Raw genomic sequence first — 15,357 nt, 5'->3', positions numbered from 1 at the left:
CAATAATCACTATTTTAATGACTAAAATGTTTTGCATTGAAGATGTTTGCTACCTAACCTCTTATTAGTTTAGTAATTTTATTTTGAGTCTTTGATAACATTAACATTCAAATTTTTTCAAATAATAAACCTTTGAAACATTAGACCTACCAAATAATTTAATACATGATTATTTCTCTTATATGGATATATGCAATGAGAGAAGATCTAAAAGTATTGACTTAAATGATATTTTAATTTTTGCTTTCTTTTTATTTTTTCATATGAATACGCTTGAAATCTTGTTTAGTTTATATCAATTTTATATATTTAATCATGAGCTTATAACAATGTTGTTGATTATTATATCAAGAGAATATATAAGACCAGAAATAGTTTATTTGTAATCAAGTTAGACAATTTTCAAATCATCCAAGACATGATCATTTTTCTAATATTGATATATGCAATGATAGAAAATCTAAAATTGTTGACTTAAATGATATTCAATTTTTGCCATCTTCTTATTTTTACATATGAATATTTTTCAGATCTTATTCAGTTGATGTCAATCCAAACTTTAATCATGAACCTATCACAATATCGTTGAAGTACATAAAACAAGGAATTGATTTATTTATAATCGAGTTAAGCAAATTTTAAACCACACAAGTAACATAATTATACATAATTCTATCAGAATATCAGATATTGTTGTTATATGTATTCATGAAGTGAAAATATTAAAATTTTATAAATAATCAGCTTTATAAATAAATTAGTCACAAATGAATCTAACCATAAAAATTATAAGTACATATTATGGATCTAATTTTATTAACAATACAAGAATAAACAAAGAATAAACAAAAATTAGCAAAAATAACAATCAATGTAAATATTTTTTTTAACAATTTTCAAAATAAATCCACGCGTAGCGTGGGTACTCATCTAGTATTAATGGATATGCCCAGAAAATGTGAAAACTAGATTTTACCATTGATAATTCAATATTGGGTAAGTATGTAAGAGAAAAAAAATTAAAGTCATAACTGTCTTTTTTACTTTGTTTAATTTACCAAATATGTCGTGTATAAACTATTGTTATAATTTCACTATATATCAAATATTTTACCACATTTATATAAAAATATTATTCAAATATTTAATATGTTAGCACGTTATATTCAGTATAATATGTTATTCTAATTTGAATTTGATTTTTTTTTTTTTTTTTGTCAACCGAATTTGATTCTTTCATATTAATTTGTATAATATGGTAAATGGTTTAATACGTTATATATAAATTTATCGTGATACTATACTAGTTAACATGTTAATCAAACATTTATCTGTATCTAGCACGATATCATACTAGTTAACATGTTAATCAAATAGTTATCTACATAAACCATAAATATTTTATGCAATCCAATGATGAATAGTGTTGTAAATTTTGGATGAATAGAGTTGTCAGGTATATGATGAACAGTATCATGCCTAAAGTATCCGGTAATAAATAATGTTGTGAGACAATGGCAAATTTGGTAAATTAAATAAATAGAAAAGATATTTATAGTTTTAATTTTTTTCTCTTTTATTCTTACCTAATATTAAACTATTTATAGTAAATATCTAATTTTCAAGTCTTTCAGGCATATACATTAATATAGCCCATAATAATATACTCTCTTCATTTCAAGGAATGTTTAAGGTTTTTACTGTATTACATTATTTAAATGAAACAATTTTTCTCTCTTGTAAACATCATTTAAAATGATACAGATTGAGTATTAATATTTAGCTCAACGGTCTTTTTGTATTATAATTTACATGATATCCTACATATATGAATCGAAGGGATAGAGATTTCATTAAGAAATCTCTAGTAAAAAACTTTCGGTATAGTTTATAGAGAGTATAGCTTCATTGATAGTAGGATATCTTCATTGAGACATTTTGGATTGCGATAGTATAGCTTCATTGAGCGATGAGGCCAATTAGACTAATAAATGAACCAAAATTTGTTTATACTTTTTTTAACTCAAGGATGTGTTAAATCGTGTGAGAGTTGACTTGAGACAATGAGAAGTAAAGCTCTAGCACGATATAACATTTCTCATTATCAATAAACAACAATATAATGGAAAGTAGTGCTATACTGAATTGGATGGATAGTTGATTAACTTGACTTCTTATTGGTCGTTCGTAAAATCCAACATCGTTAGTGTGATCGATTCTAACATAGAGTATAATGTTTGTTTGTTCTTTTTGTGACACCAAGATCTAAATATTGGTAAAGCATATTTGTTTAAGTACTTTTTAATATCTATTTAATAATAAACAAATGTCCAATCGGAAATGGATAAATTAAATTTCGAAATATAAGAAAAATTAAATCTTAATTTATTATATAAAAAAACAGACGAAATATTTTATATTAGGTAACTAAAATGATAATAAAAAGATAATAAAAATGAAAAAGAGAAATAAAGAAAAAAGGGCAAAATTGTATTAAAAAATGTTGAATAGTGAAAAAAAAAGATGAAAGTGTCTCTTTTGAAAATAATCTTGCCAAAAGTATAGCAAAGTGAAACTCACTCAACTATGAATAACAAAGTAGCATGATAATTTTAAAAAAAAAATTCACATTAACCCATATTACGACTTTTGTTCTCATGTTTTGACAAAGTGAAATGGAGCTTTCACAAATTCGCTAATTATGTTATTTCAGACCAAAATACCACTAACAAACTACTGTTCTTTTTTTTTGTTACGTGTCTTAACTTTTCTACAACCAAATTACATGAAAGAAATATATTTCTTTTAGGAAAAATGTTATTTAATACCTGAATTTTCAAAAAATGGCCAAATTAACTGTGAACTCTTGAAATGGTCGTTTTATACCTCAACAAAAAATTGACTTCTAATTTAATCTATAATTTATCGTTGACTTCTAATTTAACCTATAATTTATCGTTAACCCGACCAAATCGACTCACCGTTAACACTTCTTAATAGCGCTCCTAACAGCCATTACAAAACATGGCCTAACAGCCGTTGTCGTTGGTTTAAGGACGAAAACAATTGTTAGTTACGCTGTTAGGAGAGCTGTTAAGAAGTGTTAACGGTGAGTCGATTTGGCCGGATCAACGATAATTTATAGGTTAAATTAGAAATCAACTATTTGTTGAGGTATAAAACGGCCATTTCAAGAATTCACGGTTAATTTGGCCATTTTTTGAAAGTTCAGGTATTAAATAACATTTTTCCCTATTTCTTTTCCTTAAATATGTATAAAATATTTAAAAAATCAGAAATTTAAGAAGAAAAACCGAAATAATTCAGGAATGAAATTGATTTTAATTTTATCCTAAAATCGAAAGAATTATTTTCTTAAATCAGAAATTTTATGGTGAAATAGTTGCTTTTGCTTCATTATCAAGTAGAAAGATTATAGTTAGATTAAGTGAAATTGTGGAGAAAAAATTAGTAGTTTGTGAGATTTGCTATAGGGAGTTTGTGGGTTTGGGAGGACATAACTCCGCGTATTGAAATGTCATTCATTGAATGTTGATACTGGATAGATAACAAGAACTAAGTTTCAAATTTTAAAATATCTACTTTTGACTTTCTAATGAAATGTTTCAAATTTTGAAAATCCAAGTCTTTTTGACGTTACATCGTCTCTATATATCTCGGTTTTTCACTTTATAAGTTCCATATTTTTCACCTATAGAGGAATTTCACGACATCTCTTATAAAAAATTAATGATTTAGTCTAATAAACCAGATGGATTTTTTTGATAAAAAAAGTGATTGCTTTATTACACACTGTAAACATATTACATCAAAAGCACACGAAAAACGTTGACAAAAAAAACAAACAATATATATATATATACAACAACAACAACAAAAACAACAACAACATATTAGAAAAAGCGTTGCAGAAAAAATTTAAAAGAAAACAGATAACTCAATGGTTGTCGACATGTATTGTAGGGTTTCCCCTACTTCAAGTGTTTACTAGAACATAGAATATAAGCAATCCTATCCACTGTGGCTACCAAAAATATTGGATACGGACAACGGATATTGCAAAAATAGCAAATAGGCCGAGAAGCAGAATTGTTGTGTTGCAAAAGAATTGCAATTTCACCAATTTCGTAAGTTTGACCAGCCTTGTAATATGGATCAGGACCAAGTAAGCAATTAATATGAAGCGTGGTGCAGCAATCTTTGCACTTATAGAACCCTTCTTTTCCTCCAATTGCTAACTTTCCCTCACATAATTCACACCAATCTGATCCATTTGCCTCATCTCCATGACAAAATGTGAGGTAATGTTCGTCATGCTTGTACCTTACCATGTATGGTAAGGTGGCGCATTCAAAACATATAATAAAGTCACATTCAATGCAGTTAAGTACCTTCTTATTTTTCGTTGACTTGCAAATGTGGCACATTGGCTTCTCTTTTGGGTCTAACGATAGGAATAAGGGATGTCGATGGCCTTGATAATTGAACGGCTCAGCAGTCGAGGCACACACTGCATCTAGTATGTAGTAACAAGTTCGGCTAGTACAATCATATCCGAAACCATTACTCTTACGCATACAAGCACTGCATTGGAATAAAGCGTCTCCATGATCAACCTTTAGTGTAAGGGGATGGGGATGTAATGGATGGACCTTTTTACGTGGAGCATATGCACATGTTTCGTGTAGGATGAAATCACATTCCACACAAACATAAACATTTCCTTCGTTGATTGGAAGGACACACGCTTGACAAAATTTGTTTCCAACGAAAACTCCACTTATGTCAAATTTCAGATGATGGCGATGAGAAAAATGGAGTATTACTCCATTAGCTATCTTCCTGAAGGACTCAACGTCTTCTAACTCTTCTGGTACTTCCGCGAGTTCTTTACCATCCCATATATCCTTACGTAATGCACATCTTACGTGAACGACATAGCCACTACACACATTGCAAGTGTATGCACCATAATCACTATCAACCATTTGACGGCAAACTCCACAAGACTTTTCTTCAAAAGGAAGGGAAGAAATAAAAGAGACACGATGGTGGTGACGGGATATTCTTATGGTTTGTGGGATATAAATACAATCACTATGGGCTACGAAATCGCATATAGGGCAAACGTAGGTGAAATGGAGTTTATTTATCAAACCACAAATATTGCAGGTTAAGGAAGCTTGTCTAGGGAAAAGGGTGAGAGTATGGTCATGTCTTTTTGGCTGGTCTATAAAAAAGGGTATTTTTGACTGAGCACAAAGGACATGCATATAACTGTCGCAAAGAGCACAAAAATAAATCATATAGGTTGCTCTTTTTCTACAGTAGATGCAATGGTCAAATCTATATTTAGAATAGAAGAGTTGGAGAGAATGTTTGGTGTGGGTAGGATAACTAATCTCAAGTGGACACTCGACGCATTCTTTGTGGAACCTTTTATCACACGTGGCACAAAAATAATAGTCTGTACCGATGGTTTGGATAGAGCAGGAATAGCACTCATCGCCTTCTTCTGCTTCCGGATCAACTTCTTTGTTGTTGCACCAAAACAGAGGGAGTACATGATGATTGTTGCTGGTCTCATCAAAGAGAGGGGAAGAACTGTACTTGGAAAGGATATGATTAGTTACCTCATCTTCCACCTCATCATCAAGAGAATTCAATAATATACGGGTTCGGAGTCTAGGGCATAAGAAAAGAGGTTGAGGAGGGAGATCGTAGACGGAATCAATGGATTGTTTATCAAAGGAGTTTGAGGTTTGTGTTTGTGGTAATGGTTTTATAACGTTGCGGTATACAAGAAATGGTTTCCCATTGAATTCCACTTTGTGAAATTCTCCGAACAAGTCCATGTGGCTGCTCAATCGGAGATTTTTTTTTCTTTTTTTTTCTCTTTGGTTTAGGATATATATTGTTGTTCTCCTTCATCCCGATATATACACATATTAGCAAAATATTATAATTTATATATAAGTTCATATGTTCAATTTAAAAATAATTAGTTACACGAAAGAAAAAAACCTTGCAAAAGGTGGACTTCAAATGAACTAATCAAGTTTGTTGGACCGAAAAAAAAGTTTGTTGGCTTGTTACGCTCATGTTTAGTGTGTAGCGTGACGTCACCAGATTAATCGAAAATGTATAGTCAAACAAAATTTTTGCAATTAATTAGTATTGTCAAACAAAAACGAAAATATACTCCAAAATTTGATTCGAAACAATTAAAAGTAATGGTAGCGTTACCGAATTGGCTGGCCTTGGTTGGATGATTAAGTTGACTTCTTATATCAGTCCTTGTTAGAAATCCTGCGTCGTTGATGAGATAGATTCCAACATATAATACAAGGCACATGGATCAGTTTATTGCTATTGCACATGGATGATTAAGTTCTTTAATAAAATTGTGTCATTGGACATTCTAATCCATGTTCTGTAATGATATTATGAAATAATCTAATCGTGATTGTTTATTGAAGCATATTAGTGGCAATAAATAACTTATTAGATTTTAAAATCCGGTATACTGCAGGACGATTTATTTTTAAAAGTAATATATATTAAAACTTGCAAATTTTATTTTTACAAAATATTTATATTTTACAGTTTATAATTATTATTAAGTAACGATATACTACGAATTCATGAGACAATTGTTAAAAAAAACTGAAATTTTGACTCCTATTAAAACAGCATATTAATAATATTTTAAAATTTTATAAATATTGATTCAAATACATCCACTATATAACCCAATTCCAAAATAAAACACGTTCTGTAATTTTTTTATCCGTCCCATGATTTTTTTTTAAAGTAGTAATTTTTAAAATTTAAGAATTATTTTTTATATATAAAAGTTTTGCAATTGTATCATTCTCTAATACATTTATATTTTATAGTTTAATTTTATATATAGTAACATTATACATACCACATAACATTTTTAGTTTTATATAATTTTTCTAAATTAGGATGATTTGATATGTTTAATATTAGTGGTCTTAAAAAATAATAAATTAAAGATTTAACCCATATTGAAACGGTGGATTAATTATATTTTACTTTTTTATTAATGTTGATTCAAAAACCCGTCCCTCAAAATCCGTCTTGCCAAAAAGTCATTTATTTTATTAATATTAGTTTTATTAATGATATGACTCTGAATTATAATCTAAACTAGCCCTGGGCATTCGGTTAACCATTCGGTTTCGGTTCGGTTGCGCATGGTTTCGGTTATTTCGATTATAGTAATACAAGAACCATTTGGATATTTGAGGAATTTTGGTTCGGTTCGGTTATCTTTCGGTTCGGTTCGGTTCAGATATTAAACTTGGTAACCATAAATAACCTAAAACCGAAATAACCGACTAAAAACCTGAACAACCAAAAAAATTGACCAATAACCGATATAGAACGTACGTAAAAAAGACATATTCACAACTCACAAAGATGCAAATATGGTCCATTCACAACTCACGAAATTCAACTTGCAAACTAATAAAGAGAAGAACATAGTTAAGTGTCAATACATACAATATATATGATATATTATCTATCATACATATATGCTTTGGTTATCCTTTGGTTATCGGTTACTAACGTAACCGAAACCGAAACCGAAATCTAAGACATATAATATCCAGCCGGTTATTTTAAGCTATCCAAACCCGAACCGAACCATGTTTTTCGGTTCGGTTCGGTTCGGTTAATCGGTTAGCGGTTTTTTTGCCCAGGCCTAATCTAAACATTTTAGCTAATAACATAGGAGTGCACCATATTTATTTAATAGGGGAATGTACCATATGACCCGAATGCATTTTTATCCAAATCCACCAAAAAAGTCTTGCAAAAATACTATAGAGATAAGAAACGATAGTCGATTTTGATAGATATAAGATTAGCAAATATATTAGTTAGCTTAAATTAGTTAAAGAATACAAATTAAAAAGGTATATTACACTTTATTCAAATATAGTATCAAAACTTATATAACACAGAGATTTGATAATTTTTTAAATTGTTGAATATATTTTTTTTGTGCTACTTTTTATGTGATTAAGATTTAATTAATTTTATATATAAAATATTAAATTGACTTATTTGTTTATAATTTAGTAACAGATAGATATTTGAATTTTTAGTATATTTTGCTTCAGTTTAGAAAATCTTTGATGACCCGTCTTTAGATCCAATAAGCCCTATAATCTAGAGATTAATCTGCAGTATACCGCAGGTAGGCTTATATTTTAGTTAAATTAAAAACTTTTATTGTAAAGATGATTTAAAATATATGATATTATTTTATTTGACTTTAAACTATGAGTTGTATATGTTTTGTTGATATTAACTATATTATTTAGTGTTTAAGATTATACACTTGTAGTTTGATTGTTAATTTAAGAGTTTCACATGTAGTATACCATCTTATATTAATATCGATCTAAACCCGTCAATTCTAGGATTTTCCGGCTTGTATTAAAAATTGAATCACATCTAATATGTTATTAACTATTGTAGTATATAAGATTATAAATTTTCAATATAATATGTATGAAATTTAATACAAATATTTCAAATTTATGTCCCGTTACTCAGTAGAAAGTTTTCTTAAATCTATTTTTCACCCGTTATAATATTATTTCATGTATTAAACAGTTTATATTCGTTTTTAAAATTCAAATTATGGCATATGCGAAAAAACTCTAATTATTTTTTTATAATGATGATATTATTTTTTCGTAAAAATAGAATCATATAAAGATGAGAAGTGAACTATAATAATTAATAAAAAAAATTAATATGATAATTTAGATACCAAATATAATTTGTTGATTTTAATTGGTTAGTTTTTTGGAAATTAATAATGTATTTCGTTTTTCTAATTAAATTAAATTAATTAAAATTTAGATATCAAATCTTATATGTTGATTTTGATTGGTTATTATTTTTGGAAATTAATAATGTATTTCGTTTTCTAATTAATTTAATTAATTAAATTAGTATTTGACTTTTTAATCATTAAAGAGATAAATTAATTTACTTTTTAAAATTTTATTTTTAATTGCATACTTATATAATTACTTACAAAAATTAAGGTTATATTTAAAATGTATTTTCTAGATAATATAGTAGGATGGGCTAAATGGCTAACTAAATGCTATCTTCACAAATCACAATGTACAATAACGACGGAAACAAACTAATCATCTTAATGTGGATAAATGAGAAATTTTACTGTCAAATCAATTTAGAAACCGAGTGATCTATATTATACTGAAAATTGTAAGTTGAACATGCATGTTCATCTCTAATGATTAAAAGACAGCATGTCACTATTATACAATTCACTTTGTTTCATATAATTATTGTGACAATAGTATCGTTTTAAAAGTAATTTATAATTTTTTAAGTTATGTATAAAAAAACATTTAAATTTTTTGTAGGTGATATATACAAGTAGAGAATTTGAACGTTGCTGGTATTAGCCACGTGATGATTATTAGTTTAAATTTTCTTATAATCATGACCATTTAATATTTACTACGTTCGGATTTCATTTAATCATGACCAAAAGAAATGGGCTCTGAATGGGCTTTTTAACACTAAAGCTACATGACAGAAATGGGCACTATTGTGCTTCTTTTAATTAAAGTAATGGGCTTTTACACTAATGCCACACTAATGTAAGACAAAATGCATAAAAGAAAGTGGAGATGCGGGGTATCGATCCCCGTACCTCTCGCATGCTAAGCGAGCGCTCTACCATCTGAGCTACATCCCCATGTCGAACAATTAAGTGTACAGTATATAAGTTAGCCAGTATTATTTCATAGTGCTTGGAAAATTACACACTTTTTCAGTGTTTTCTCAATTTCACAATGGTCTTACAAGTTTCCATATTATAAAATGAGTAATGATAAATTGCATTATTTGTATATCACAATAAGGGATTTATGAGAAGAGTGAATTGAGGAAATTAAGACCAACACAAATCCCTTAAAAACATTATTAACAGTTGAAGAAAAAAAGAACCAATAGTGTGAAGAACTCTTTCTTCTACATCTAAGTATCTAATAACGAATTCAAGGCAACGATGGTTTTATAGACTTCCTAATGTTTCTGAGAACGCTCCACATAAACGTAGATACAAAGAAGAGAGCAATACCAGCTACAATGGCTTGTTTCAAACCAAGATTTACCAGCAAGTTCACCAACAGTCCAGCCAACACTACACCGCAGAAATTAGACGAAACAGCAGACCAAAACGGCATGTCGAGGATTGATGCTATTATAGCTCCTGTCCAAGCACCGGTTCCAGGGAATGGAACAGCTACAAAGAGCATTAGCCCTAACCATTTGAACTCTTCCACAGGTCCAGCTTTCTCTTTAGCTCTTTTAAACAAGATATCAAGTAATTTAGAAGCTGTTTGGCTCTTACCCGCCACAAAAGATGCAAACGTTTTGAGGTAAAGTACGATGAATGGAACTGGAACCATATTGCTGCGGAAAAGAACCCAAAATCAGCGTCACTTCTACTTGCTTACATAATGAAATCATATGAATAAGGATTGAATGTTTGCTCTAACTTATCATCATATGCCACATATTCTTATTCAACCTCATAGCTTCAACTAAACAACAGAAAGATGTTCCCCAAAAAAGACATAGTGCCATTTTCACACACAAGTTATCACCATTCTACCATAAACTCAACAGAAATGAGAACACTTGTTAAACGTTTTCTTTTATTCAACTAAACAACAGAAACGTGTACCCTCAAACAAGACACATTGCCATTTCCACACACAAGTTATCACCAATCCACCTTAAATTCAACAGAAATGAGAACACTTGTTAAACTTATTATAGAATCAACTTAGCAATAGAAACGTGTACCCTCAAAGATAAAATCACATTTCAGAGAAATGTCAACCTCAAAGTTCACATTTTTATCATCATACATAATCATCAGAGACACTTGCAAACTCTGGTCTAAGCACAAATCAACAACATTATCAAGAAGTGAAGATCTAAGAGACTAACCCAAGAACAGAGAAGGAAGTGAGAACCACCGGTTTTAGTTGCATCCAATAACCAACAGGAATGGCACCACGGAGTTCAATAACCGGAAGAGTAGCTAAAGCAAACACAACAGCTTCGTCTGGCCAACCAAAACGGCGAAGAGTGGAGGCGATTCTGAGACCAAAGCTCGAAGATTTGATAGAATCAGTCGCAGCTTTGGCATCTCCAGACCTAGCAAACCAAAGCAGAGAGAAAGAAGCCCACAACACAACGCAAATCGCGAATTTCACAGGGTTTACACCAATAGACGGAAGCTGAATGATTTCGTTTCCTTCTTCGTCGTCTTTGGTGTTTCTGAGAAACCCATCTGGAGAAGAACAGAATCTGGTGAAATTGCGGCGTAATGGATAGAAAAGACTGGAACTTTGACTCTGCAGGAAACGAATTTGCTTCCATTTGGGTGAAATTGGATAAGAATAAACCCTTGAAGCAGGTATTGAAGTAAGGAGATGGGTTTTTGTTGATGAGGAAGAAGATAGAGTGAAAGAAGAGATTGAGAGTAATGTAGAAATCGCCATTTTTATAGTTCAGCTTTGATCTGATCTTTGTTGACTCAATAGATATATTATTTCCAGAAGCAGCAAAAATGCCTGAAATTGTTTGGTCGTTCAATTTGGTTTGCTCATACGTGGTTTTAGAGTAAAGACTATGAAACTCTCTGTAATACTTGGTTTAACATTTAATTGATAAAACATGTTTGAATATATTCATGGTTTCCTAAAATCTAAATCAAAGATTATATAATTCAAGATAAAAATCTCATGTTATGAAATAAAACCGAAAAAACCTTAGGCTCACTTAAGGGGGTATATTCAATCAAACGTTTGAAGTGATTTGTGTTAAAATAGTAAATCATATGTTATTCAATCATGGATTTTTAAAAGTCTCATGAAATCTAATGTTATTGGACTAGTGATTTTAAAATCTACTTTAAAATCTACTTCAAAATCTTCTTAAAAAACATTTTAAGGATTGGATTTTTAGTGACTTTAAGATATTTAAGTGAATTTAGTAGATTTACTTAGTTAAAAATATAGAATTTTAAATCTCATGGTTTTAGCCTTTACGTGAAATTTGAAAGGATTTTACAATAAATCCTAACAACTTCCGTAAATTTACCCAAATTCTTCAAATCATATAAAAACTCTCAAAATAAATCAAATCACTGACAATATAAGATTTGGTTGCACCCCCCTTTGCAAATAGTTTTGAGTATTAAAAAAATCTACCACTACTATTTCGTATAAAATACCGCATGGAAAATTCGCGTAATTGGCCATGTTCGAAAAATTTTGGTAAAAAACACTTGCTAATTTCAATATAAGTTTAATTTAGATAGTGGTATTCGGATAATTTGAGAAATATCTAAAAATTATGAGAAAATTTTGATAAATTTTAGGGATTTTCAATCATACTAGAACTTTAAATAATCAAATGTTTAATTCGGAATTTGGAATTTCAGATACTTGGTTTTTCCGGCATATTCCTTATATATGTTTGAATAAATATAACAAATTGTTAAAACCTAAACCAAACGAACAAAACTTCATTCAAATGCTCTATCCAGATGTACTACCAAATTCAAAAATGTGCAACATCCAAATAGGTCATCTATATGCATCATTCTCATGTACAAACGAACATGCCTTACTTGAAAGGTGGTTCATATTTTAGTCAAAATAAATAGATTATCTATATGAAATATTGAAGGCAACAAAGAACATCGTTGGATTGATCCACTCCGAGAGACAATGGAATACAAGATTTAGTTTTATTTAGGGAACACATTTAGTTTTGTACTCAAAGGAAGAAAATTAGTACTTTAAGTGATCATCAATGACCTAAATACTTGACAGGAACAAGTAGAAGCTCATTTTTTTTGCCCACGGCGAGTCCAGGAGATTCTTCCATGTCAATATCTTCGACCACCATACCATCTGGTACTTCCCAATCAAACTGATACAACATATTCGCTAGACCAAACTCCACCATTGTTGTCCCCATGTACATTCCAGGACAGATTCTCCGGCCACTTCCAAACGGTAACAGCTCAAAGTTCTGTCCTTTAGCATCAATGTTATTATCCATAAACCTTTCTGGATAAAACATATCTGCATCTTTCCAGGAATCAGGATCACGCCCTATAGCCCAAACATTCACGTAAAGCAATGTCTTGGGTTGTATCTTGTAGCCATTGATCTCAAATTCAGACATAACTTCTCTTGGAAGTAGAAGAGGTACTGGAGGATGTAGCCTCCATGTTTCTTTGATCACCATCTTCAAGTAAGGTAGATGATCTATATCATCTAAGGTGATCACTGATTTGTTTATCATTTGGTTTCTGATTTCGGATTGTACTTTCTTCATCACTCGCGGGTTTCTTATTAGTTCTGCCATGGCCCATGTCATTGTCATTGCAGAAGTATTGATGGCCCCAAGAAGAACGTTCTGTGATAAGATGAGAAAACAAAGTTTAGAATCATAAGGTATCTAATGTGTTGCACATATTTGTATAGTACTAACCATTAAGATGGCTTTGACATGGTTTCTTGTGAGCTTGCCATATCCAAGAACAGTTTCTTCTTTCTCTAACTTCAAGAGCAAGTCCACGAAATCTTCGACTCCTTGTTTGTTTTCTTGTTTATGCAGATCAAACATTTGTTGATAGAACACATCAAGATCCTTGACGCTTTTTTCTCTCCGCCTTTGTAGACCCGTGAGCCAGTCGATGATCCAGCCACCATTTGGGAAGAAGTTTGAGGCCGAGAAGCTCCCCAAAAACAAAAACGCATCGTGGATTAACTTGTCAAATCCATCATTATTGAGAACTGAAGTATGGAAGTCTAGACTGAATGCTGCCTTGCATATCACGCTTACAGTTAAATCAAGAAACTTCTCGCTCAAGTTAACTGGTGATTTCTGAGAGGCTGATTCCGTGGCTGAAACGATCAGTTTCCTCACTTCTTCTTCCTTGATGGGTTGAATAGAGTGAACTCGCTTAGCACTAAAGAGTTCTTGGACACAAATCCTCCTTAATTCTTTCCAATAATCATCAAAAGGAGAGAAAGCAATGTCCAAGTAATTGTAAGAGAGCTCTTTTGCCCCTAACGAATGATCAAAATCATGGTTTTTGTTGAGTTCTATGAACAAAGGAACAAATAGAAAGAAAGAAAATTGTATGTGTTAAGTTAGAGTTATAGTACCTGCTAAGCTAGGACGGCTACAACAATGTAGATCATTGATTTTCAGAACTTGTTTTGCCGTCTCAGAAGAAGAAACTACGACCGTTGGGACACTTCCAAGCTTCAAAAGCATCACCGGACCATACGTTTTGGAAAGACTCCATAGAGATTGATGTGGTAATTCTCCAAGCTGATGCAAGTTTCCGATGATCGGAAAGCCAGGAGGGGACGGTGGTTGCTGCTGATTTGTCCGACGCTTCTTGTGTTTAAAGGCGGCGAGGAGAATACAACAGAGAAAGAGAAGTGAAAGAAACCAAATCGTAGCCATTTTTCCGTATTAACGTACGTCTCAAGTTTTCTTTGTGATATTGATGAATCAAGCTCCTGCTTTAAATATATACACATTTCTTACATTATTGTTTATTGCTGTCTTAAACTCTTTTAATTTCGTTTTCAATATTTCTTTAAAAAGATTACATTTTTTGTTGGAAATTTCAAAGAAAAATGCATACCAGAATCAAGAAGCCGTCTAAATGACGAAGACCTACCTTCTCTTAATCGTGTCTCCATCTTTGTTCTGCATTTTAAATTTGTCTTTTAAGTACTCATTACTTGTCTTTTACTAATTAATATACGAAACCCAATTAATTGGTTAATGAGTACACAACAAAGTCATCGGTCTTTTAATATGCAACTATGCAAGCGACAAGGACAGCTTATCTAACTACGAAAAGAATTCTTCTCTAGTAACTAGATTTACCACTAGGTCTCCACTACATAAACAAAATTTATAAATTTCAATAATTATGTAATAAGTTTTTGGGTTAAATATTGCCTTTTAAAAAAAACTTAGTCGTATTTCTTAGCACCACATGTAAATATAGTAGGCGAATATATAAATGTTGTTAAATATCGCCTACTACTAGATTTATGAATATTTAAGCTTGACTTTATCTTAGCTCAAACAATTCATATAACTAAGGTCTCTTTGTTTAACCAAAAAAAAAAACGAAGGTCTCATTGTTACTTGGTCATACTCTTGAAAATAACACGTCAACGATATATGTATGTA

At 30.8% G+C, this 15,357-nt stretch overlaps 3 protein-coding genes and 1 non-coding gene across 4 annotated transcripts; all 4 read right to left on the bottom strand.

Moving 5' to 3' along the window:
* Positions 1 to 3,778: 3,778 nt before the first annotated feature.
* Positions 3,779 to 5,980, bottom strand: AT2G02610 (Cysteine/Histidine-rich C1 domain family protein). The gene has a single exon (NM_126316.4). It carries the CDS (start codon positions 5,874 to 5,876, stop codon positions 3,993 to 3,995), a length of 1,884 nt encoding a protein of 627 aa, NP_178364.1. The 5' UTR covers positions 5,877 to 5,980; the 3' UTR covers positions 3,779 to 3,992.
* A 3,749-nt stretch (positions 5,981 to 9,729) lies between these two features.
* Positions 9,730 to 9,802, bottom strand: AT2G02600. The gene has a single exon. It is a non-coding gene; the product is annotated as a tRNA-Ala (tRNA).
* A 109-nt stretch (positions 9,803 to 9,911) lies between these two features.
* Positions 9,912 to 11,762, bottom strand: AT2G02590 (small multi-drug export protein). The gene is made up of 2 exons (NM_126315.5): positions 11,065 to 11,762; positions 9,912 to 10,521 (listed from the first exon to the last, which is right to left on the bottom strand). The coding sequence occupies exons 1-2, from the start codon at positions 11,619 to 11,621 to the stop codon at positions 10,104 to 10,106; spliced, it is 975 nt and encodes a 324-aa protein (NP_178363.1). The 5' UTR covers positions 11,622 to 11,762; the 3' UTR covers positions 9,912 to 10,103.
* A 1,037-nt stretch (positions 11,763 to 12,799) lies between these two features.
* On the bottom strand, positions 12,800 to 14,666 carry CYP71B9 (cytochrome P450, family 71, subfamily B, polypeptide 9). Its single transcript, NM_126314.3, has 3 exons — positions 14,307 to 14,666; positions 13,627 to 14,207; positions 12,800 to 13,551 (listed from the first exon to the last, which is right to left on the bottom strand). The coding sequence occupies exons 1-3, from the start codon at positions 14,611 to 14,613 to the stop codon at positions 12,937 to 12,939; spliced, it is 1,503 nt and encodes a 500-aa protein (NP_178362.1). The 5' UTR covers positions 14,614 to 14,666; the 3' UTR covers positions 12,800 to 12,936.
* Between the last annotated feature and the right edge of the window lie 691 nt (positions 14,667 to 15,357).

Source organism: Arabidopsis thaliana, chromosome 2, assembly GCF_000001735.4.
Source record: "Arabidopsis thaliana chromosome 2, partial sequence".
Taxonomy (NCBI): domain Eukaryota; kingdom Viridiplantae; phylum Streptophyta; class Magnoliopsida; order Brassicales; family Brassicaceae; genus Arabidopsis; species Arabidopsis thaliana.
This window is presented reverse-complemented; position numbering and strand designations above follow the sequence as displayed.